Source organism: Cavia porcellus, unplaced genomic scaffold, assembly GCF_034190915.1.
Source record: "Cavia porcellus strain 051 isolate PalLab524CR breed Dunkin Hartley unplaced genomic scaffold, mCavPor4.1 scaffold_2, whole genome shotgun sequence".
NCBI lineage: Eukaryota > Metazoa > Chordata > Mammalia > Rodentia > Caviidae > Cavia > Cavia porcellus.
In genome coordinates this window covers 28921519-28944620 of record NW_026947485.1, presented here as the reverse complement: position 1 = coordinate 28944620, position 23102 = coordinate 28921519, and the positions used below count along the sequence as shown (strand labels likewise).

General features: G+C 44.9%; 1 protein-coding gene across 1 annotated transcript; it reads left to right on the top strand.

Annotated features, from left to right (window-relative positions):
- Positions 1-3841: 3841 nt before the first annotated feature.
- Positions 3842-12627, top strand: LOC134473889 (uncharacterized). Its single transcript, XM_063239680.1, has 2 exons — positions 3842-4370; positions 9760-12627. Exon 2 carries the CDS (start codon positions 9827-9829, stop codon positions 11723-11725), a length of 1899 nt encoding a protein of 632 aa, XP_063095750.1. The 5' UTR covers positions 3842-4370; positions 9760-9826; the 3' UTR covers positions 11726-12627.
- Positions 12628-23102: the final 10475 nt, after the last annotated feature.

Below are 23102 nucleotides of genomic sequence, written 5' to 3'. Positions count from 1 at the left end.
AAATATGATCCAGAAATTCCATTTGTGGATGTGTACTCAAGAGAAATGAAAACATCAGCATATTTTTAGAAGATTTGAACTTAGCACCTTTATTCAAAATAACCCCAAATGAGAAAATCCAAATGTTTATTAGCTGGGAAATAGATAAGCAAGGTATGATATTTACAATGTCATAGTACTGTGCACCATCACGGTTAAAACCATGATGCACATGAACATTAGAAAGAATGAAATAATTTAGACACAGGATATTCACAAAATTTATTTGAAATTCTAACACAGCAATACTAATTTGCATATCTGTCGTTGCATGAAGACATGACTAATCAAGGATGGAGATTTATTGCAAAAAAAACTACAAAGGAAATTCTGGATTATAGAAATGTTCAACATATGGATTACAGTGGGGGTTGTTACTCAGGTGTTTGTGTGATGTGTATGTGTATGTTTTATGCAGTGTACTCCTAAATAAAATTTATTGGAAAAAATACAAGGTTCTCAGCATATCTAACCAGATGAGCAAAACAAAATAAAGCCCAAGTATGATTTTTCTTATCCTCAGTAGCTTATCCTTTGGCATCCTTTCTGTGAGACACTGTCCCATGAATACCTTTCCCCAACATCCTGGATGAGGGGATTTCTGGGAAGTTCCAAATGGAAAATTTAGCAAGTTTCTCTGGCACAGCACCAATCAATGAGCCATGGTGAAACCCTCCACAGCATCCAGATGTCTGTCCACCCTGGAGGTTGCTGCTGCTCCTTTTACATGATACTACTGGAGCTGTTTGACTTCTCTTGACTTCTTACTAGGCACTCCTTTGTTACTGATATCCTCATATGTCAATAATTCATATGAAGCTGTATTAAGTTAATTTTGTTCTCCTGACTCAATTCAGAATGGTATATCTCCCTTGTGAATGTGACAAACATCTACTTTTTCCTCAAAACTGCACTTCAACATCACTACTGTACCTTGCCTGGTGAGACACTCAACATAGACATTTTGAATGTATCTGTTCATCTGTTCATGTTGAATGTATCTTGTTTGGGGGATTGTTACGATGTGGTACACACTGAGGTAATGTGAACTGATTTATGCATTTTGCTATAGTGTAGGTGAAATATTTTCATACTTAGAAATTTTCTTATTCTAATAGTTTCTCTTTCAAACATTCCTGCTCATGCCTCATCCTTCCAAAAAGTACCACAAAGCATATATTTAATTTTTAATGTAAAGTAAATAAAGAGTGGGATCCATTGGGATATTGTGAGAGGTTTTCCAAGCCTCTTGAGGTAATTAGAAACATCCATCCATATCAGAAATGCATGAATGACTTTCACTGCTGTTTGTAAGTAATTTAAGAGCCAGGTTGACAAGTGAAACTCACCTTTCACCTGATTAATGACCAAGACCTCAGAGATGTGATGAGTGGGAGACCCTGGATTTGGTGTCTTAAGACAAAATATGGTCCTTTTGGAGTCTATTGTTCAGGCTGAGTCTTGTCAACCCACGCTAGGGCTCCGTAACTGCGTCTACCTCTCCACACAGCTCTAACATGTCTCCCCACTTGTTTCAGAAATCTTGTGCAAGTCAGAATCTTACACCCTAAATTGGTTTTTATGACTTAATCTCATGAAACAAAGATGGGAAGTCAAGGAAAATATCCCAAATATGTTTATCTTTTGAGTTGCACGGAAGGCCTTAGTAAGCAACTATTTTACAATAGTCAATTTGGCAGGTTTTTGTGTTACCAATGAAGTAAGGGTTCTTTTGCATGGCTCTGATAGAAATCATAAACTAGCAAAGTACAGAGCTTTGAGCACTACTGGCCTTCAGCCTACAGAGTGAGAGCTCTGGGCACTGATGCCACCAGTCTACACCAATTAATGCCAGATAGGGTTTATCAACACTACGAGCTGGAGGTCTTCACCCCTGCAAGTTGCTGACAGTAGACACTAGCTTCTGCTGGACCCTTCAGGTCAACTCTGCTGGGTGCTGTTCTCTGGCTCATCTTCATTGGCTGGTGGTCCTGGAGTTCTTCTATTAGGCTCCTAGCATTTATAACTCTTTTTTAAAAACGCAACCAGTCTTTCCACACTGCTCAGCTTGTAAAAATATCAAGTAGATTTGTACTACCTAAGAAATCAGAAGCAGATTTACAGGATCACCAGCATGAAGCTTTTATTTGAATGGGACCTGCTACAGCACAAAGGAGTCAGGACACAAGGGGAATATCCTAGGCCAACCCAAGAATTATGGGCAATGTTGCTTATAGAGCAGCTGCAGGCCTGTGATTGGTCCAAATTCAAATCTGTTGACTAGCTCAGATTGGTCTAACAACAAGCCTTTCTATCTAAGCCTACAGACTGATCCAAATTCAATTCTACTACTCCATTCAAATTCAAGCCCACCTGCAGTTGGTGGGGGTGCACACCTCCAGCTGTGGGTGTGGATTCCCAGACAGTGCAGCTGTCATGGCTGGCTGAAATCAAACTACTACTGCAAAATTAGAAAGAGATGTCACCCAGTAGGAGCTGGGTGACCCATGGAATCTGTATCAGTACTGTACCATCTATGAACCTTGCAGCCTGAATTGTTATCTGCTCATTTTTTCATTCAATTAGTGAACTTTTTAAAAAGTTTACTAGGAATGTGGGTGAAGTAGCCATTAAAATAGCTATTTATTATAAATAAAAACTTTAGAGTTGATTACAAAAATTTTATCTTTCCATGACTTTCCTAGGTGTTCCTTGGGATAAGACAAGTGGAATGATGGTTTTTCTACTTTCAGATAATTGGTTTACCCAAATCAAATGATGTGATTACTTTTTTTTTATTATCAATACTCATCAGTATTCTAAGTGCTGGGGGAAATGACATCAGAATAGCTTTGACTGATATAAATCTCCAGCCTGCATTATTGTCAGAAGTTTACAAAATCAGTGAAAAAAATCACCTCTATAAAATGCTTCCCTGGACACATACATTCTGTAACTTTTTTTCTCTGCTTTGTTGTAAATAAGATGCATGTAGGATGTAAAGTCTATGATCCTTGGTGCCTCACTGCCAGGATTTCAAATCCCAGTCCCACTTCGCCATGGTATTGTGGGAAAATGACTTAACTTCTTAATGCTTTGGTTTTCTCACTCTAAAATCAGGTTCATGATAATAATAGCTGTTTGAGAAAATATACACACAACACATAGTATAAGTAGGTCCATGTAAGTGTTAGCAATTATCAACACCAAATGCAATCAACCGTTTCTCAAATGTTGTATAGGCATCTTTAAAGCAATATGGTGTGGTCCTCAACATCTGTGGTGAATTAAAAACTGGTGGTCAACTTAAACATCAGCTGAACTGAATCAGCATGGTGCTGAGTGTAGATGGCCCACCTGAGGAAAATTACCAGCATGCAAAGGAGACCTTGAAAGGAAGAGTACTGTTGTAGGTTCTCCTAAACATCATTGCTATTTGGAGCTGTTGGTTCCCCTGGAGGAACTTGTCATGCTGGCTTCCCTGATATGAACTCAGCTGTTACCATTGGAGAAACTTGGAACACTGTCACTGAGGATGGCTGTGGTACTTTCTGGCCCTTATTTTGAGTGTCACTTCCTGGATGCAGTGTAGAACACTTAACCTACTGGCACAGATCCTTTACCCCGCTGGCATAGACATTCTAGCTTCCACCACTGACCTTTGGGCCTTCCTAGCACAGATCCATGAAGCAGACTTTCGTAAGTCATTGTCATGAGCCCTAAACCTCCAGTTGAACCATGGGAGGCATTGTCATTGGTTGTAAGTATGTATTCAGCTGAATTTACATAGGTTATTTGTTGGGGGCCCTGGCCGGGTGATATGAGGCCTGTAGGAAAGAGTGAAGCCTGAGCTAGATTACCCCTCCCATCGAGTGTGCCAAGATGGCGCTTATATCCTGCTTCCTGCTTAGTAAACAACACACCCTGTAAGACAGTCCGCCCAGCAACAACTGCCGTTAGCCAATCAGCTTGCCTTGCCTACTTTAATATGATTGGACACTGTATCCGTATATATACTGGTGCCACCCTTGGGGAGAGGCAGAATAGGAAGGAGATATAGGAGAGAATAGAGTAAGAGAGAAGAAGCGCAGAGAGAAGCACGCAAGGAGCCGCGGAGGGCGGACCAGAGGAGGCTTCCCTCGGGCGGGATCGGGGATCCCGGAGCAGGCTGTACGGAGAGAGAGAATAAACGGAAAGGTTGTCCGCCAACAACTCTTGTCGTGTGCCTTTCCTGCCGGCCGGGACTGACACCGACAATTGGTGGCCCGTACGGGGAACTGATCACCCCCGAGACGAGGCGGACAACGCTCCAGTACTGCACTGCAGGACAGGTGAGTAGGGGATAAACCTGGGCTCTGGGTGGCGCGCACCTACAGGGCTTTTTAGACTCCCCTCAGGCTCACGTGTACGTGGCAGACTAGCCTCACACGGTGAGAACAAACTTCTCAGTGACAGGCATGGGCAACTTACCCACTAAGAGTTCCAAGTCACTGGTAAGAGCAGTGAAAGACCTGCTCAAGATTTCAGGCATATCAATAAGTTCCAAGACACTTGCAGAATTCCTCCAACAAATAGATGAGGCGGCACCCTGGTTCCTGCCGACGGGACATTTGTCCCTGCCTTGTTGGGAGAAATTGGGTAAAGATTTAGAACGAGCAGAAGCGGAGTGCCGGCTTCCACTTTCGGTTCGGCCGCTCTGGGAGATGATTCATTCCTGCCTCAAAGGGGAGAGGAACGGGGCTAAAGATAGCGCGGACGGGCTCTCTCGGGCCCGCCGAGCTTTTGAGGGGGCCCGCTCGGAGTCCTCCCGGGAGGGGTCCGTCGCAGGGAGCGTGCGAGGGCGCTCGCGAGAGCGAGGCAAGAGAGAGGCGCCCCCTGCCTCGGATTCCTCAGACTCAGATACCTCGGAGGGCGAGGACAATGAGGTAAGTGACTCCCCTAATCCCTTCGCAGCTTTACGTAGAGATCTAGTCAAGATGCAGACAGACCTAAAAAAGGGAAAAGAACTCTTGAGCACTCCCCAACGGAAGGTCATAGAGCCTTCCGCGCCACCCTGGGGGGTCCCAAACGCCAGTTCCTATGGTGAGATGGCAGCCTGGGGCCCACCTCCGTTGCCACCCCCATGGAGGGAGTGGCCTGGACCGTTGTCACATGCAGAGCCGCCATCTTACTTGCCTGGCGACCCGCCATCTTGTGCCCTAAAGGCTGGTCGGCCATGTTGTAAAGAGGCGCCATTTTGTGATAGGGAGAGACAGTCATCTCACAGGGAGACACCATCTTGTGAGAGAATACCAAGGTCCCAAGAAAAGTACTTTCGTAGATGGACATTTAAGATGGAACAAATCCCCCATGGGGCAAATGAGTACGAACAATGTGGGTTCTATCCGGTACACCTGGCGCAAGGCCAGGGACCCAATTACTGGGAACCACTGGAGATTAAGCAAATTAAGGAGCTCAAAACTGCGGTTGCCACGTTTGGCCCTACTGCTCCTTACACTATAACAATGTTGGAAAATCTGTCCGCCGGTGGTTTCCTGACACCCAGTGATTGGACCCAGTTGGCTAAAGCCTGCCTGGCCCCCGGGGCTTTTCTGGACTGGCGCGCCTGGTATACTGAGTTTGCTGCCGAGCAGGCCGAGAGAAATGCGGCTAGGGGCCATAGGGGACAAAATGAGGACATGCTTATGGGTAAGGGTCAATATGCCCAAGATCAAACCAGATTCCCTCCAGGTGTATATGAACAAATACACAACATAGGTATTCGTGCCTGGAAGCAGGTAAACAACACAGGAGCGGCCTCACAATGCCTCTCTAAAATTGTTCAGGGCAACGCAGAACCTTTTGTGGATTTTGTGGCCAGAATGCAAGAGGCAGCCGATAGACTCTTTTCAGATCCGATTGCTGCTGCTCCTCTTGTTAAACAGTTGATCTTTGAGCAGTGCACCAAGGACTGCAGGGCAGCCATAGCGCCTCACAAGGGTAAAGACATAGAAGCTTGGATCAAGATTTGCAGAGAAATAGGAGGGCCACTGTCCAACTCAGGCGTGGCTGCCCTTTTAGCTGCCGCTTTACGACAGACAAGGCCTCAGAAGGCTAATGACCCTGGTAAGCCCAGGGGATGCTTCCAGTGTGGGGATCCTAACCACATAAGAAAAAACTGCCCCAAGACTGGACGGGGGGAATTTATACCCAGAAGACAGGAATCAGACAAACAAACGGGGACCTGCGAAAGGTGCGGTAAAGGTTCTCACAAAGCAAAAGATTGCAGATCAGTTTTTGATGCCCAGGGAAACCGTATTAGTGGCAGGGAGATTCCGGAGCCAAAAAACGGCCAGAGGGGGCCCTCCCTACGGATGGGCCCCCACCCCCTAGACAGGACAGCACAAGGTGGCAGCCCCCCACAAGGGCTACCCCTGGGTCAGCAGGCGTGGACCTCTGTGTCGCCTCCAGACTCCTATTAACATCCGATATGGGCGTTCAGGTGGTCGGGACCACCTTCAAAGGACCGCTACCTGAAAAGTCAGTTGGTTTAGTGATTGGACGGTCCTCCACAGCCCTCCGGGGCCTTACCGTGATCCCTGGAGTTATAGACTCAGACTACACAGGAAACATTAAGATTATGGTACAATCTCATGTAGGGACCATGGTGATTAATGAGGGGGATAAGATAGCACAACTTTTATTGCTCCCCAGTCTCCATGAGAGATTCCAGTCTAGACAACGGGTTAGAGGGGATCAGGGTTTTGGCTCCTCTGGAGAAATTTTTGAAGGACTTCATATGACTCTTGATAAAAGACCCATGCTCTCGCTCAGGGTTAATGGTAAAAAAATAACAGGACTCCTGGATACAGGGGCAGACCGCTCCATTGTCTCCAAGAAAGACTGGCCTTCTAGCTGGCCCACCAATACAGCTGAAAACACACTCCAAGGGTTGGGGATGGTGGCTGCCCCCCAGGTTAGTGCCGTGACCCTGCCTTGGTGTGATGAGGAAGGTCACCAAGGACATTTTCAACCTTTTGTTCTACAGCTGCCGATATCCTTGTGGGGAAGAGACATCCTCACTCAGATGGATGTCACTCTTACATCCACCTGTTCTCCCCAAGCTAAAGGCATACTTAGAAATCAGGGATATGTCCCTGGCAAGGGCTTGGGCTCTGCCCTGCAGGGCCGGACATCTCCCGTGTCTGTAGAAAAAAGGAAAGATAGACATGGGCTGGGTTTTTCCTAGGGGCCACTGAGAAAGCTCTCCTGCCCACTCCAATTAAGATCACTTGGAAATCCCAAAATCCGGTTTGGGTACCTCAGTGGCCCCTACCCAGGGAGAAGCTTTTAGCATTAACCGAGATAGTCAAAACCCAGTTTCAGGCAGGGCACATAAAGCCATCAACCTCCCCTTGGAATACCCCTGTTTTTGTTATTAGAAAGAAATCAGGTAAGTGGAGGCTGCTCCATGATCTAAGGGCAGTCAACGCGCAGATGCAACCCCTGGGGGCGATCCAGAGGGGGCTGCCAGCTCTCTCGGCCATCCCTCAGTCCTGGCCAGTTTATGTTATAGATCTTAGAGACTGTTTCTTCTCAATCCCCCTGCATCCAGAGGACACCCATAGATTCGCCTTTACCCTACCCACCATTAACCAAGAAAGTCCTGATCAGAGGTACGAGTGGGCCACATTACCCCAGGGTATGGCCAACAGTCCCACCATGTGTCAGATTTACCTTGATTCTCTACTGGCCCCCCTACGCGAGGCCTTCCCCAGAGTTAGGTGTATTCATTACATGGATGATCTGCTGATCAGTGCAAAAGATGTAAATAGGTTAGAGGATATGCTAGGCCAACTGGTCAAGGCCCTAAGAAAGGCCAATTTACATATTGCCCCTGACAAGATTCAGGGAGGAGACATAGTAACCTACTTGGGTACCAAAGTCTCCCCTACATCGATTTCTCCACAGAAGGTAACCATCAGAACAGATAATCTTACAACCCTAAATGACATGCAAAAGTTATTGGGAGATATAAATTGGATCAGACCTTACTTGCACATCCCTAATTCGGACTTAAAGCCCCTGTTTGATCTCCTGAGAGGAGATCCGGATATTGCCTCCCCTAGAGAGTTCACCCCAGAAGCCAGAGTTGCTCTAAAAAAGATAGAAGAGGCCCTAAGCAAAGCTACTTTACAGAGAATTGACCCAGAACAGCCTTTTGAGGTCTGCTTGTTGCAGACCAGTTCTCAGCCCACGGCAGTGATTTGGCAGAAAGGACCACTTCTGTGGGTGCACCCTAAGGTTTCACCTGCCAAGATTATTGAACATTACCCGGAAACAGTTGCTTCCCTGGCTCTGGAGGCACATGGTAGAGCCATCCAGCATTTTGGCTCCACGCCTCACGCTATTCGGGTGCCTTATACCGCTTCTCAAATAAAAATCCTGACTGCTTGCATAGATACTTGGGCCATCCTGAGATGTGTTTTTCTTGGGGAGATAGACAATCAGTTCCCCAAGGACCCTATACTACAGTTTGTTACTCAACATCCGGTGATATTTCCAAAAATCACCGCCCCTGCACCCCTTACTCCTGCAACAACGGTCTATACTGATGGGTCAAAAACCGGGATAGGGGCCTATGTGGTCTCAGGTATGCCTCCGATCAGCATACAATTTGAACCAGATCAACCACAAGTGGTAGAGTTACAAATTGTACAAACCGTCCTCGAGAAGTTCCCAGGAGCCCTTAATATTATCTCTGATTCAAAATATGTGATCAATGCCATACAGGTCCTTGAGACTGCAGGCCCAATTAAGCCAACCTCCAAAGTGACTAATTTGTTTCTGTCTATCCAGACATTGCTCATAAATAGACACAACAAAATATACATCACTCACATAAGAGCACATACACGCCTACCAGGGCCCATGGTACAGGGCAATGCGGCTGCTGACGCGGCCACTCGCCCGTTGTGGATTTTCAATATGTTATCTCCAATAGAGCAAGCCCGTCAGTTCCATGACAAATTCCATGTCAACGCCAGGACGCTAGCCAACCAGTACCACATCTCCAGGGCTGACGCGCGGGACATCGTGCGACTGTGCGGCTCATGCACCACATACACGCCTGCCGTATCAACGGGGGTTAACCCCAGGGGGTTGATCCCTGGCGATACTTGGCAAATGGATGTCACACACATGACAGAATTTGGATCTCTTAAATATGTCCATGTCTCCACGGACACCTGTTCTCATATTATATTCGCGACTGCGGAGACAGGCGAAAAGGTGTCTAATGTGATAAACCATTGCTTGGCGGCCTGGGCCGCATGGGACAAACCAAAAATATTAAAAACTGATAATGGACCAGCCTATATAGGCAAAGCCTTTAATGAGTTCTGCAAAAAAATGGGGGTTCAATTAAAACATGGTATTCCATACAATCCCCAAGGTCAAGGAATCATTGAAAGGGCTCATAGAAGCCTTAAAGAAATTCTACAAAAACAAAAAGGGGGAGTAAGCCAGGGCCTGCCCCCAAAGGCACGGCTCTCCATGGCACTATTCACATACAATTTTTTGAACCTGAACAACAACAACCACTCCCCGGCTATGGAACATTGTAATCCATCTCCTAGCAATAGGGGATGGGTGAAATGGAAAGATGTCCTGACGGGACAATGGATGGGCCCGGATCCAGTAGTCAGCTGGAACCGAGGTGCGGTTTGTGTTTTCCCACAGGAACCAGGAAGAGAACCATTGTGGGTTCCAGAACGGCTGACGCGCGTAGCGAATCCAACGGAGCGCAATGCAGGGGACACTCCAAAACTCAACGGCAACGAACAGCCCGGTCAAGATCGGTCCGACCAGGATACTGCTGCTCGACCGAGCGATACCGTATGACTTCTGGAGCACAATAATGATTATGCTCTCTATAGTAATTGGTTCTCTTTTAGGGTACGGCGCAGCCAGAATGGCTAGGCCACGCCGCCTCCCGGCAACCCCTTTCCTCCTGGCTCTGATGCTCACCACCACCACTGAAATAGGAGCAGACCTGGTATGGGCGGCAATACACCATCCGCCAGCGCTGGCCATGATTTCTACTACAGCCCCCTCTCTCCCAAAGCTGTACGCAAAAAACTGCTCCGCCAGATTGCCCTGCATACCAGATATACCGCTAACCATCAAACCCATACGTTTTGACCTCCCCATCACTAATGATGTGGTCATCTTTTCCACTGTTAGCTACCCCTCATGTCATCTGGGATCATGCATAGGCTTCCTGCCCTTTTTTATAAAATGGCACGACACCTCCCTGACGGTAAAGTTGTCCGCCCCATTTCTGTATCCGCCTGAATGTTCGGGTAAACACGCTAGCCAACTAGCCTGTAGACCCCGAGCAGCCATGCACACTCGTCCCGATTTTCCCACATGCCCGTACCGTGTATCCCCAAGCCGTAAAAGACAGATGGTGGATCTGTCACAACTTTCGTGGCAGCCCTGCACTGTCGATGGCGTGGGAGTTACTTATCTAAACATGTCTTGGTGGTCCCGGTTCTCTCTTCCACGCAGTACAGACATACTCACTGTGACTGGGTGGGAGTCACAGCGACACCAATATTTTGATGGCGCTGTGACTTGGTGGGAGCCCTACAAGGAAATAAGCAACAATTTGGCAACAAGTTTCCCCTTCCCCCTTAATGAAAATTGGTTATGCCTCTCCACGGGAGCCTGCATGGACTTAAGACCTGTGCTTGCTATTAACGCCTCTGCCTCTAATGGAACCACCAATGTCACCCTTAACTCTGAGGCCGCATGTGTAAAACCGCCCTACTTATGGGTGTTCTCTGTTGACATCACCTTCAAGTGCAGTAACCAATCTTGTTTTACAGGGAACTGCTGGAATGGGTCTTTCCCGTATGCTATGCTGGCTCTTCGACCCCCACTGATGTGGGTTCCCTTTAACGAATCTGTTTGGGTTCATCCCGTCTACCAACAGGACCAGCTACCCATGCTCAGGCATAAGAGGGATTTTGGGATCACAGCGGCCTTGGCAGCACTGTTCGTGACTCTGACTGCAACGGCTGTGACGGCTGCCGTTGCTCTGACTCAGTCCACGCTGACGGCGCAGGCCTTTGCCAATCTTACAGACACCACCTCCTTGGCGCTGAGGGAACAGCAAGAAGTTAACCTCCTCCAGCACAACGCCATAATGGCACTACAGCAACAGATCGACCTGATTGCCCAAGAAGTCCAAGGACTTTGGGAGGTGGCTAACAATTTGTGTGACGCCAGATGGGCATTCACCCAGTTATGCGTTACCCCCATTCAGGTTAACCGTTCGGCCTACAAGCAATTTCAGGATTATGTTCTCACCACCTACAATTCCTCCTTTTGGAATGCTAGCGTGCGCCTAGATATGACCATCCGGCAGCTAGATCAGATAGAAGTACCTATACTTACAGCCTCCTTTTTTGATGATGTCCTAGGCCAGATAGGCTCTTTCTTCAAACCCTCATCACTTCTTGTGTATGGGATCATTCTTGTTCTCATGGTTGTCGCTCTCGTGACCCTCAGGTGCCTGCGGTCGATAAGGACGACCCAAAAGACACATATGGCACTGATGATATTGCTGGCCCAGAGTCAAGGGGATTCCACTCCTAGTGCTTTCTGGGCTCAGGCCAGGAAGGCACGACTCCAATGGTGATTACTTAGTTCCTCAGTGTCACTCGGCGGACCCCTTCGTATCTCCCCCAAACATCAGCTCTAAGAGTTGAGTGGACAAGCCAATGACGGGTAAGACGGGAGAAGTTCTCCTGATCAACCTAAGACAGGCTCCACTCCGATATACTTGGCCTGTAAGGCCGAGGGTCCCTCCGGGAGTAAAGTTAATGGCATTGAGATGCGAGACCAAGGGTACTGCACTGCCATCCGCCTCAAAGGTTGGGGGGAAGACAGGAATGAATGTCTATATGCATCCAGGTTCGGTTCACAAAAGCCTGGCCCTGCAAAAAAATGAACCACTCACCTTGAGCATGGTCCTGGGCCAAGGATATGCACAAAACAAGGTGATGCACAGCAGGGTATAGACCTCTACATTCTCTCATGCCTCGGCCTACAAAGTAGGCCCACTCCTAGACACCTTAAATGGACCCACAGACCACTCTATCTTAATAAATAAAGAAGGGGGAGATGTTGGGGGCCCTGGCCGGGTGATATGAGGCCTGTAGGAAAGAGTGAAGCCTGAGCTAGATTACCCCTCCCATCGAGTGTGCCAAGATGGCGCTTATATCCTGCTTCCTGCTTAGTAAACAACACACCCTGTAAGACAGTCCGCCCAGCAACAACTGCCGTTAGCCAATCAGCTTGCCTTGCCTACTTTAATATGATTGGACACTGTATCCGTATATATACTGGTGCCACCCTTGGGGAGAGGCAGAATAGGAAGGAGATATAGGAGAGAATAGAGTAAGAGAGAAGAAGCGCAGAGAGAAGCACGCAAGGAGCCGCGGAGGGCGGACCAGAGGAGGCTTCCCTCGGGCGGGATCGGGGATCCCGGAGCAGGCTGTACGGAGAGAGAGAATAAACGGAAAGGTTGTCCGCCAACAACTCTTGTCGTGTGCCTTTCCTGCCGGCCGGGACTGACACCGACAGTTATTGCCATGGGATCCAATCCCTTAACTGGATTTCTAGGTCTTTAGCATGTGAACAGATTTCCTGCACTTCTTGTATTTGACTCTAGGTGACTACCGTAAAACAATACTATAAAGTACGTGTCCTGTATTGTCTTGTTCTTCTTACAATCTCTGACGACAACATCTTTATACATCTCCCTGTGGTGCCTAGTGTATATATGACTTTAATAAATTCTTACTGAATAAACAAATGATGTCATTAATTGATTAAACACAATTGATCGATGTGATTTAAAAACACCCTTGCTACAAAAAGCCATTCAGACTGTCATCAGCATCTCGGGTGTATTTTATGTCTCCACAAGCCCCTCTGTTGGTAAGGAAGATAACTAAGAATAAAGACATGGAATAATTTGTCAGAGCTATTAACACATATTTATGTTAAAGAATGTTTATTTTATATAAACAAGAAAAATTAAAACAGACTAGGTGTTCATCAGCAAAGGAAAGTTTGAATAAATTTGATGTAACCCTGAGATATTTATGTTTTAAGTATCTATTAACATAAAAATGCCCTAATTACAATAAGTGAAAAAATGGCATGTAAAACTGTATAAACAATAGTTTTTTTAAATGTGTTTGTATGAAGAGAGAAATAAAAGGAGACAAAATACCAAAACTATTATTAGCTATCTGATTGGTAGATTTGGGAGATATTTTTAAGTTTCTCTTCTTTACATATTCCTGTATTCTCTATTTCTTCTAAAAATTATAAAAACTAATTGCAATTGAAGTAGATAGACCTTCACTATCAGCCTCGAGGCTAGCGTCTCAGGAATGAAGTCACGTGTCCCTTGATGTGTAGAGACTCACCAAGTTAACCGTCTCGTTTGGTCTGCTACATCACTCGTCTGCACGTCCACTCAGGACAGTATTCCCAGCTGCTCTTTCCCAAATTCCCAGAGTGTCCCGAAACTGACATAAAGCATAACACCAACATCTCACTGTTTGGGAGGGTCAACAGTTACCTAAATTTCTCACATACTCCCCTTCAGATAGTTGGTACTAAGCAAAAACAAAGCACCTCACATAGCTATTACAAACCAAGCACATTTATGTTATCTCTCGCCCTTGAGGTGCCTGATACAAAGGAAGTATGATTAGGGACCTTACTGATAAGGCTGAACAAATATGTCTTTTGAAATAGGATATAGGCAAAGCTCAGATTGGAGTTCTGTGGTATACATTAAAGCCTAGTTAAATTTCACTCTGAGGTGAGCTCCAACTTAGAAATCTTACAATATTTGCTTAAGAAAAGTCATTTTATTACTTTCAAATTCACAAGAGCTTGAAGAACAGTGTTGTGAGTCTAAATCAAGGAAGTCAATGTTTTTAAGACTTGATAAGCTATTTATAATGAACATACCATTATTATAAAGATTATTTATAATGAACATAGTCAAATATGATTTGTTTCATCTGATTTGTTTAAAAATAACTTAGTAGTTGAAAAGTATATTCCCTTAAGTAGCACAATTTTTCTCAATTTTATTTCTATTCTTAATTTACCTATATCACTCCTCAAGGCAACCTCAAAAACCCAACTAAGCCCATCTAAAGCATCAGCAATTTCAAGCAGCTGAACTAAATTGGTAAGATGTTATAGCACATCTAGAAGAAGAGAAGAAGGTAAAAGGGCATAATATGACCAAATGTAGCTGCAGAAACTGCACAGACACTATTTCTATTCTAGCTCTTTGGCTATATATGGAGAAACCAAGCATCAATTTCTATTTTCACTCAGGAAAATCTTAAAAAAAACAGTGGGCATATGATAGGATGCAGTCATTCCCAAAAGAGAGGAGACAGGACAATAGTTCTGCAGGTCCTGAGATACTTTAGGAGAAGAAATTTATTAAACTGATGAATATTTTTATTGAGGACTGAATAATATTGATTAGTAACAATTTTGTGGAAATTATTTATTTACATAATATTTGTTAAGCATCCCACTCATATCTTCTGGGGTTTTTTTTTTGTTTTGTTTTGTTTTGTAACAGGAATCGAACCCATAACTTCACACTTACCAGGCAGGTGCTGAGCCACTGATATTGCCAGCTCCCTTCATTCTTTTCTTTCTAAGTTCAGCTGTCCAAGTTAGAATGCAAACTCCAGTAAGGATAAAGTTTTGTTTTCATGTGTGGATTTAAATTATGCCAGTACATGGGAGGTGGCCAAAAAATAATTGTTAAGTAAATGTGTGTTAACTCCATCACAATAAAGACACCAGTCTATGACAAGTCTATGGTAAACTAGAAAGAACACCTAATTTAGAGGCCAAAGTAAGTAGCACTTTGCTTGGCCTTTTGTAAATATTTGGTGATCACTGTTTTGCTTTGGTTTGGTTTTGGTTTTGGTTGGTTGGACAGATGATTGTAGACAGATCGATAGATAGGTGAATCTGATGAGTGGATGCTGAATGAATATGATACTAAAATTATCTTTATCTATAAAATGAGGACCATACCTCACCAAGAAAGCAATGTGAGGTGCCATGGGTATGGTTCAGCAGCATGGCGCCTGCCTAGCAAGTGCATAGATTCAATTCCTGGTTCCAAGAAATTTTTAAAAATGAAAGTAAGCAATGTAAAAATCGTGTGATATCTCAGCTACTCACAATTCTATCTTCTTGTTGTCAGGGAAAATAAAAACAGGTCAAGGTGGTGAGAATCTTAGCAATATGAAATAAGGAAAGAAACCATTGACAGGAGCTAGGCGGGAATTTGGAGTTTTCTTCAGTCCTGTGGAGCTACCAAATCATGACAGGCAAGGAAGCAAGATGGAGAAGATGAACAATCATTGGCTTTCCGGTGAGATTTGTGTGAAAACCAGCTTCATTTTCACCCCAGCAACCTACTTGAACTGAAAGGCAGCAACTACCAGGTGAGGTGGTAAAAGCCCTCAAAAACTAGTTCCACTGGTCCACTGATCTTCCTTCTGGTCCTCAAGTCTCAAGCATAATGCAGCCCGTATTGGTTGTTCCTAAGCAGACTCTCCCCTCTATGAATCAAGATGTGCCTTCACTGCACAGGATGCCTTTGCTAATTTTTATGCCCACAGTGCTTTCACACTGCAGGCTGCACCATCTACTCTGAGACAGAGATGGGAGATAAGCCAGGGGATCTCTGAGCTGGTCCATTTTGGGTCCAAACAGTTTGGGTAATTGATGTTCCTAGAAATATTTCTGGCACTGGAAACCACAACTAAGAAGAGATAAGCAGAGACAGTGCTGATGGACTGAATTTTGTTAGTCGGCTTCTCTCCTTTACAATGGCTATGTCCTACACAGAAAGGCTAGGGGAGGAGAAGAAAATCATAGGCCAGCAGTAGTATGGGACCTGGGTCCCTCAAATATAGCAAAGAGATTCTGAAAGCTGTTCCAGAGTCTAGGGGTACAACTTCTCCTGAACTCATTGAAAATACCCATTAGTAGCAAATTCCCATCATCGGACTGAGAATGGAATTTCCTTTCTGCTGTTGTTGACTTCAATGTAGGATCTCAAAGTACCCAGAGCTGTACTTAGTGCTGTGATATGCTTAAGAAAATCATCTTGTCCTAGAAACCTCTCCCATCCCTGCACCACTGTTTCAAGAGGCAAATTCTTTTCCTACCAATAAAAGACCATAAGCCTCAAATGGGTACCAGCGATTCTTATTCTGAATATGCATTGCTCCAAGTCTCTGTCGCAGCAGGACTTAGAGGAAGCTGGACTGTGGGCACCTTGGAAGCCAAGTCTTGGCCTCAGAAGTGAATGAGAAGCTCCAAACATGCCTTTCTCTTAGGGAGCAACCAGCACATGCCATCTTATGTTAGGAGCCAGCATTCCTGCCTCTGTCCGCAGCAATGGTAAACCTGAACAGATGCCCTAAATACAAAAAGAAACTGAGAACAGCATGGTTGTTGGCTGGTTTCCCATCTGCAACTGACAAGGAATCACATACATCTCTTAATATCCAACATGCAAAACAACTCCTGCTGCAATGTGTCAAATCCATGGCTCCAAATATAGTCATCTTCCCCATGCCTTTATGTAGTTGTTACAAGGAACCATTCATGGAAATGAATGGGCTCCCCTAATTTTCACAGAGTTAGCCGAGTCTCTTAAGTGTTAGATTTATTTTTTGTTTGTTTGTTTGTTTGTTTTGGTACTGGGAATCAAACTCACAACCTCATGTTTGCCAAGCAGAGATAATCCCCCAGCCCAATTTTTAGAATCTTAACCCCTGTATTATGGTTTGTGTTTGGATGCCCCCCCCAACAAACCTCATGCAGTCATGGAGGTGGCTGAATCTAGCATTTGTGATTGGTTCATTGTCTAACACTGGGATTGGCAGTGTGAGTGCTGCATCTGCCCAGGGTGGAACCAGCATACAATTTAAGGGAAGGAAGGAGGCCTGCTTTTCCCTTTTTTGCCCTTTTCACTCTTGTGGCCTGCGTTCACCATGAAGAGCTTCCCCTCAGCCATGCTACTCTGCCTTGGAGCCAGCTGAGTATGGACTGAAATCTCCAAAACCTATAAGCTAAATAAATATTTTCTTCTCTAATTTTGGAGGTCAGCTATTTTGTCTCAGCAACTAGACAAAAGTAACCAAGACACCCTGGGAACAGTGATTAACACTGTTAGTAAAGTAGGTAAGGCAAATGGAGGGAAACTAAACTAATGAGAAAAGATCTGGAAACTGCTTCAAGATGAGGTAGAGGGTCTGGGGATTTAGCTCAGCGGCATAAGTATCTTCCTTGCAAGTGTGCGGTCGTGAGTTCGATCCCTGGTACCGATAAAAACAAAAAAGACCAAAAAAAAAAAAATTGTAAGTAAGATTAGGTAGAAATGTGATTCCAGATCTACTTGATCTCTAGAAATCCTACTGGGGGAGGCCCAGAGCAGGGTCCATGAAAGGTGCAGCTGGGGTTAAGTGGGACTAGAAGATCCACTGGACCATAACCCTGGATACCTTTCACTCCATGAGAGAGGGGACCAACACACTAAACTCAACTGAGTTCCAAGTACCCATGGTAAAAGGCGTCTCCAAGATGTGAGTGTTAAGTGGCTCCTAACCCTTCCATGTCACCGCAGAGGTTCAGAAGGAAGTAAACTGTCATACCATAAGTGCAGCTGAGCTGCCTTCAAGTGCCCACCTCACCATGATCCTAGGCTGCCTGGACCCATTATGAGAACTACCATTCACTGATGTGGCCTAAGTGCTAAAACAAGGCCTAGCACACACTAGCTTGATAAAGAGTTGCTGAATAAGTGTTCATTGGACCCTTCCTGTACTCTATCTCCACCCTACAAGCCTTCAATTTTTACTTTATTTGTTTATCACAGGACCTTGTGAAATGAGTATTAGTTCATTTCCAAATGAGGAAATGGAAGCTGAGCTCTGAGCAGAGTGTTCAAGGTCCTCCTCTGGGTATTAGAGGAAGTCAAGCCTACTATCATCACCCATTCTCAAAGTCCAAACTCTTAAATGCTCATATTGCTCTCATGTAACATCATTCACTGGGGAAGGAGGCAGGAACCCTGATACATGAAGAAAGGAGTCCTCTGGGAGCTGGGCCTGAGGCCCAGAAGCCTGGGAGCCCAGTGGAACCATGTCATGTTCTATCTCCTGCTGAGCGACCCATTTCCTTGAAGTTCTGCCTTTGAGATCCTCCCATCAGGACCAGAACCCTCCCAGCTCTCTTCTGTGTCTTTCTGCCTCTTCTTTCAGAGGAATAGATTTAGGAGGGTAATATTTAAAAGCAAAATTTCAAATTATGTCTTTCCGGTAGAAGATAGTATCTTAGACAACACCTTACCATTTCATTTACAAGTTTTATGTTTTTGCAACAGGATTGTTGCATATAGCTGCCTTTGAAGCCGGATAACTAATCCTCTTTTAATGGAACATTGCATAGGTGTGTGTGTGTGTGTGTGTGTGTGTGTGTGTGTGTGTGTGTGTGTGTTCCTTCTGGTTGATTAGCTGAAATGATCCAGCTGGAGTGATGCCAGCAGAGCTTTTAAATGTCCCTCTCTGTGGAGCAAGCTGCTGTGGCATGCATCAGGTAACATCTTTGAATGGGAATGTTCTACTAGGAGAAAACATAGCCTCTCCTGGTACACTCCTGCTGTGAGGCTCCAATAAATCAAATTGCCCTTTAGTTTCCAGGAAAGCTAAGCTAGCTGGTGATCCAGTCCTTCATGGGCTGGATAATTCAGAAAACAGATGATGATGAATCAGGAGTGACCGGGAACTGGGGCAATCCCAGATACCTTTCAGTTTGTCAGCACCATTTGTTCAGCCACATGGCCATAGCAAATTCCCATGAGAGGTTAGAGAAAAGAACTATGGAGAGTATAAAGAGTACAGCCCCCTGCTCTCAATGTCCTTTTCATCCAGTTAGGGAGATAACTCAGTATATTCAATGAGCCACCAAGCAGGGGAAGGTGTCAGATAAATGTCATAGGCTTGGAGAACTAGACATCTTCAGGGACTGGCTATGTTCTCCAGGGTTGGCTGAAAAGCATTCATTTATCTAGTTTTCATCCTGTCCCAAATGACTGAGATGCACTATAGGCTGCAGCTGGCAAACCCCGTGGGCCCAGCCCTAAGCACTAAGGCAATGCTAATTTATCATAGGCATCGTCCTTTCATCTCCAGGACACACACAACCAAGACATTATCAAGCCTGACTCATGTCTGCTCAGCCACGTGCTGACTTACACCATCAGCTAACTTCTCCTGGGCATTCTGGAGAACTACTATGGCATTGCCAGTCCTCCTCTCCAATCACATCTGTGATCTAACCTGAACTCTTTTCTGACTCGAGTCTCTTGGGTTCCCAAACCCCACCCATCATCAATATTCTATCTTCTCTGAGTGTCTCAGGTTCACAATTGCCATTCCATTTCCTTAGCCACTGCCTTACCCCAGGCATCATCGGCTGCAGAACTTGCCACATACAGGTTCCCATGGCCTCTCCCACTGCCCTCAGCTGGTATTCATTTACCAGGAATTCTGAAAACGTACACACCCTTTCTCCTACTAATTCCATTGCTTAAAATTTATCATCAATTAACTTTTCTTTTCATGCATTCTTTTGTTTGTTCATGCAATATGTACCAGGAGTTTTCGTGGGTGCTGGGGCTATGCACTGATAAATAAACCAGAACTTCAAGGCTCTGAATAGAGTAGGTTGTTTGGATTCACTTTCTCTGTGTGTGTCTCTCTGTGTCTCTGTGTGTTTGTGTCTCTGTCTCTGTCTCTGTCTCTGTCTCTGTCTCTCTCTCTCTCTCTCTGCTCTTGAGCAACACACACCTGTAATAGTACATGATCATTGTGAAAGAGTACATGATCATTGTGTTATGTGTGGGGAGCACTTAAATAAGAGGAACAACTTCTAGCCCACAATAGGATAACTGTAGTTGACAATAATTAAATATTTCAAAATAATAGAAAGGATTTGCAATGCTCCTGGCAAAAAGAAATGATGAATGTCTGAGGTGATAGATAGGCCAATTACCTTGATCCAATCATTACAATATTCCATACATGTACTGAATATCACACTGTACCCCACACCTATGTACAGTTACTAAGTATCAATTAATTTTTTTAATTTTTAAACATGCCATTTACTTACTATACTGCAGATATAACATGATATGTATAGAGAAACTAAGAGAGAAAATTGTTCCAAATAACACATCACATCTCCCAAGTCTGAGGGATGGGATGGGTGTAGGTGCCCAGTAGAGAAAGGAAGGGTCACCCAGCACCCCCCCCCACCCCAGCCTCTCCTGAGCCAACCCATTCTTTGTTTCCTCCCTGGAATTTAGGTGCTTCCTAATCAGACTTCTTTGAACAGAATGTTCTGGGACTGAAAAGGTTTGAAAATCATCAGTTTTCTCAAGTCTAAAATTCTCTTTGGTTCTACCAGTGGTTGCATATCATACTTTGGGAAACATGATTTTGAGTCATATTATACTCTGCTAAGAAATGATAAAGCAGGTATAGCTTGTCTTTGCTCGCAGCACTCACCTTAGACCCTCTTTCTACCTATGCACCCACATTCCCCACTCTCCTCTAAGTACTTCCCCTGCTCTAAACTAACTGACAACTAGAACTGATAAGGTGTTAACCACCTAGTTCTGCATACTGATAAAAGACTATTAATTTTTCAAAACTCAACCATCTGATCTTTCTTGGACTTTTAGGTACACTGTCAAAAGAATTACACCATCTAATTCACATTTAATAGGTGATATACTAACCACTTCCTGCTCATAATCCAGCACCATCTCCACAAGCTCGTATTTAGATTTTTCCCCAACATGGAAATTTGCTCAAGAAATTTGCTTTAGGATTTGACATGTGAAGACTGTGATGACATTCTAGCAGAAGAAATATGGATCAACTGCCTCATTAGCATAGACCTTATTGTAATCACATCTACAGCTAAGTCCTCCCCCCCAATCCCACAGGAAAGAAGAACTTGACCATGAAGTCTGAATATTGAATTTACATCAGTGTGATGATTGCCATTTTATTGTTCTCCTCTCAGATTCCAGAGATCTTTACTCCCTGTGCTAGTTATTCCTCCTCCCAGGGGACTTAGGGAGAGTTGTCACAGGCAAAGTTTTCCAGCAAGCAGACTGAGATGAGAGTGTGTGGGACTGGAGAGTGATCTGGGAACCCCACTTGTAAGTGTGCAGCAGGGCTGGGCGGAATGAGAAATTGGGCCCGGCTGCAGTAGAACTGAGGCCTCAATCAGCCCCACAGGCAGTGAGATGGCCTTTAGCTCCGGTGCCACTGAGGCAAAGAGGTAGAACGTTTTTACCCTACGTTGGCCAGTCATAGAATGCAAGACCACCAGGCAGGTATCATAACCCCAAACAAGGCAGCCTTCTTTGGCTATTAGCCCAGAGATCCAACTGTAAGCCACCAGTAGCTGGAGAAACAATCTTGGTCCTGAAGGAGAATCAGAGAGACCACTGAGGCACTCATTCCAAAAGTAAGCCCCCAGATTCTCTCTCCTTCCAGGTAATGGCCACATGAATAAGCCAGAGTGACCCAAAATAGGATCCTTTAAAGTGGAAATGAGATAGAGCCAAGTATTATGAACACACATGGGGTTTTCATTGGGGCTTGAGCTGAAAGGAGACAGCATTGATTAAGATGGGGACCAAATTTCCCTCCCAACAAAGGAGGGGTAAGCTTTTATTGATATTTTAGAAGGTTGGGCTGAAGTTTGCGAATTTTCCATGGGCCATGGGCATGGTTCCAAAAGATGTTTTCACTCTTATGCAATATTTGAGCTACCAGGCAATCGTGCTCAACTTGTCCTGGAAACCGTTGAGTCTCTTTTGTGGCCACTGTCATCATCCTGCACAAACATCCTGAGCATGTGATAAGCCTGAAGGACTGTAGATGCATGGGCTGCAGCTGCTCCTGCAGGAACACAATAACAGAGACAGAAGAAAATACTGGCTCCGACAGGCAATCAATCTGTCCATATGCAAAGCCAAGAATATGACTCAAAGGTTAAATCAGCAAGAAACTCCAACACAATGCCTTTTCATTTATTCCAATCACCCATCAGACATCTGCAATCGAGTGAAGGGTCAGTGTTTTCAGCAAATGTGTCCTCTGAGTCCCTGAAAAGTAAACTAGACAATCACTATCATAACCCACACATCAGAGGTATTATTAGTGAGGAACTGATAACATATTACTCTGCTGTGTGACCTCCAAAATTAGCTATCTTTAAGTCAAGTAAGAGCAAGTAAGGGTTTATTTAGGTTTCCCCTCGGTCTGGCTTCTGGTAGTTCCTTCTGTAATGATTTGGTAAGCCTAGTGGCTACAGAAGGTAAGTCAGACTGTGTGCATGCGTGCATGTGTGTGGTTGTGGGTGTTGGAGAAGGGGACAGCAGAACATGCCACATAAGCCTGGTTATTCTGCTCCACCCTTTTGTATTCATTGTCCTCCATTGAAATAATACTAGGCAGGAAACAAATGTGGTCTTGATGCCTCCTGGGGTATCACTCTTGAGATGTAGCATTCAATTTCAAAGTTATTTGACCAAAGACAAGTCACAAATCTGAGAGAAGCTGGCCTTCCAGAGAGGCAAGGACACTCCAAGGCATGAACTGGGTAAACCTTGTAAGTGAAGTCATGGGTGTCCGGTTCCTGGTATACCTAAGCCTTCACTCTCTCTCCTTAGGACCAAAGAGGTCAACTTGAAGGAGGAAAACAACTCAGGCACACAATTTCTCCTTTGTCTGCTTTCTTCTCCAAAGCCAAGCCACTCAAGCGAGTGATGCAGCCAAAGTCATAAATGGCTTGTCTGCATTTACTTTGTTCTGCTTGGGAATCACAGCAGAGCCTAAAGCCTTTGTCTTTTCACA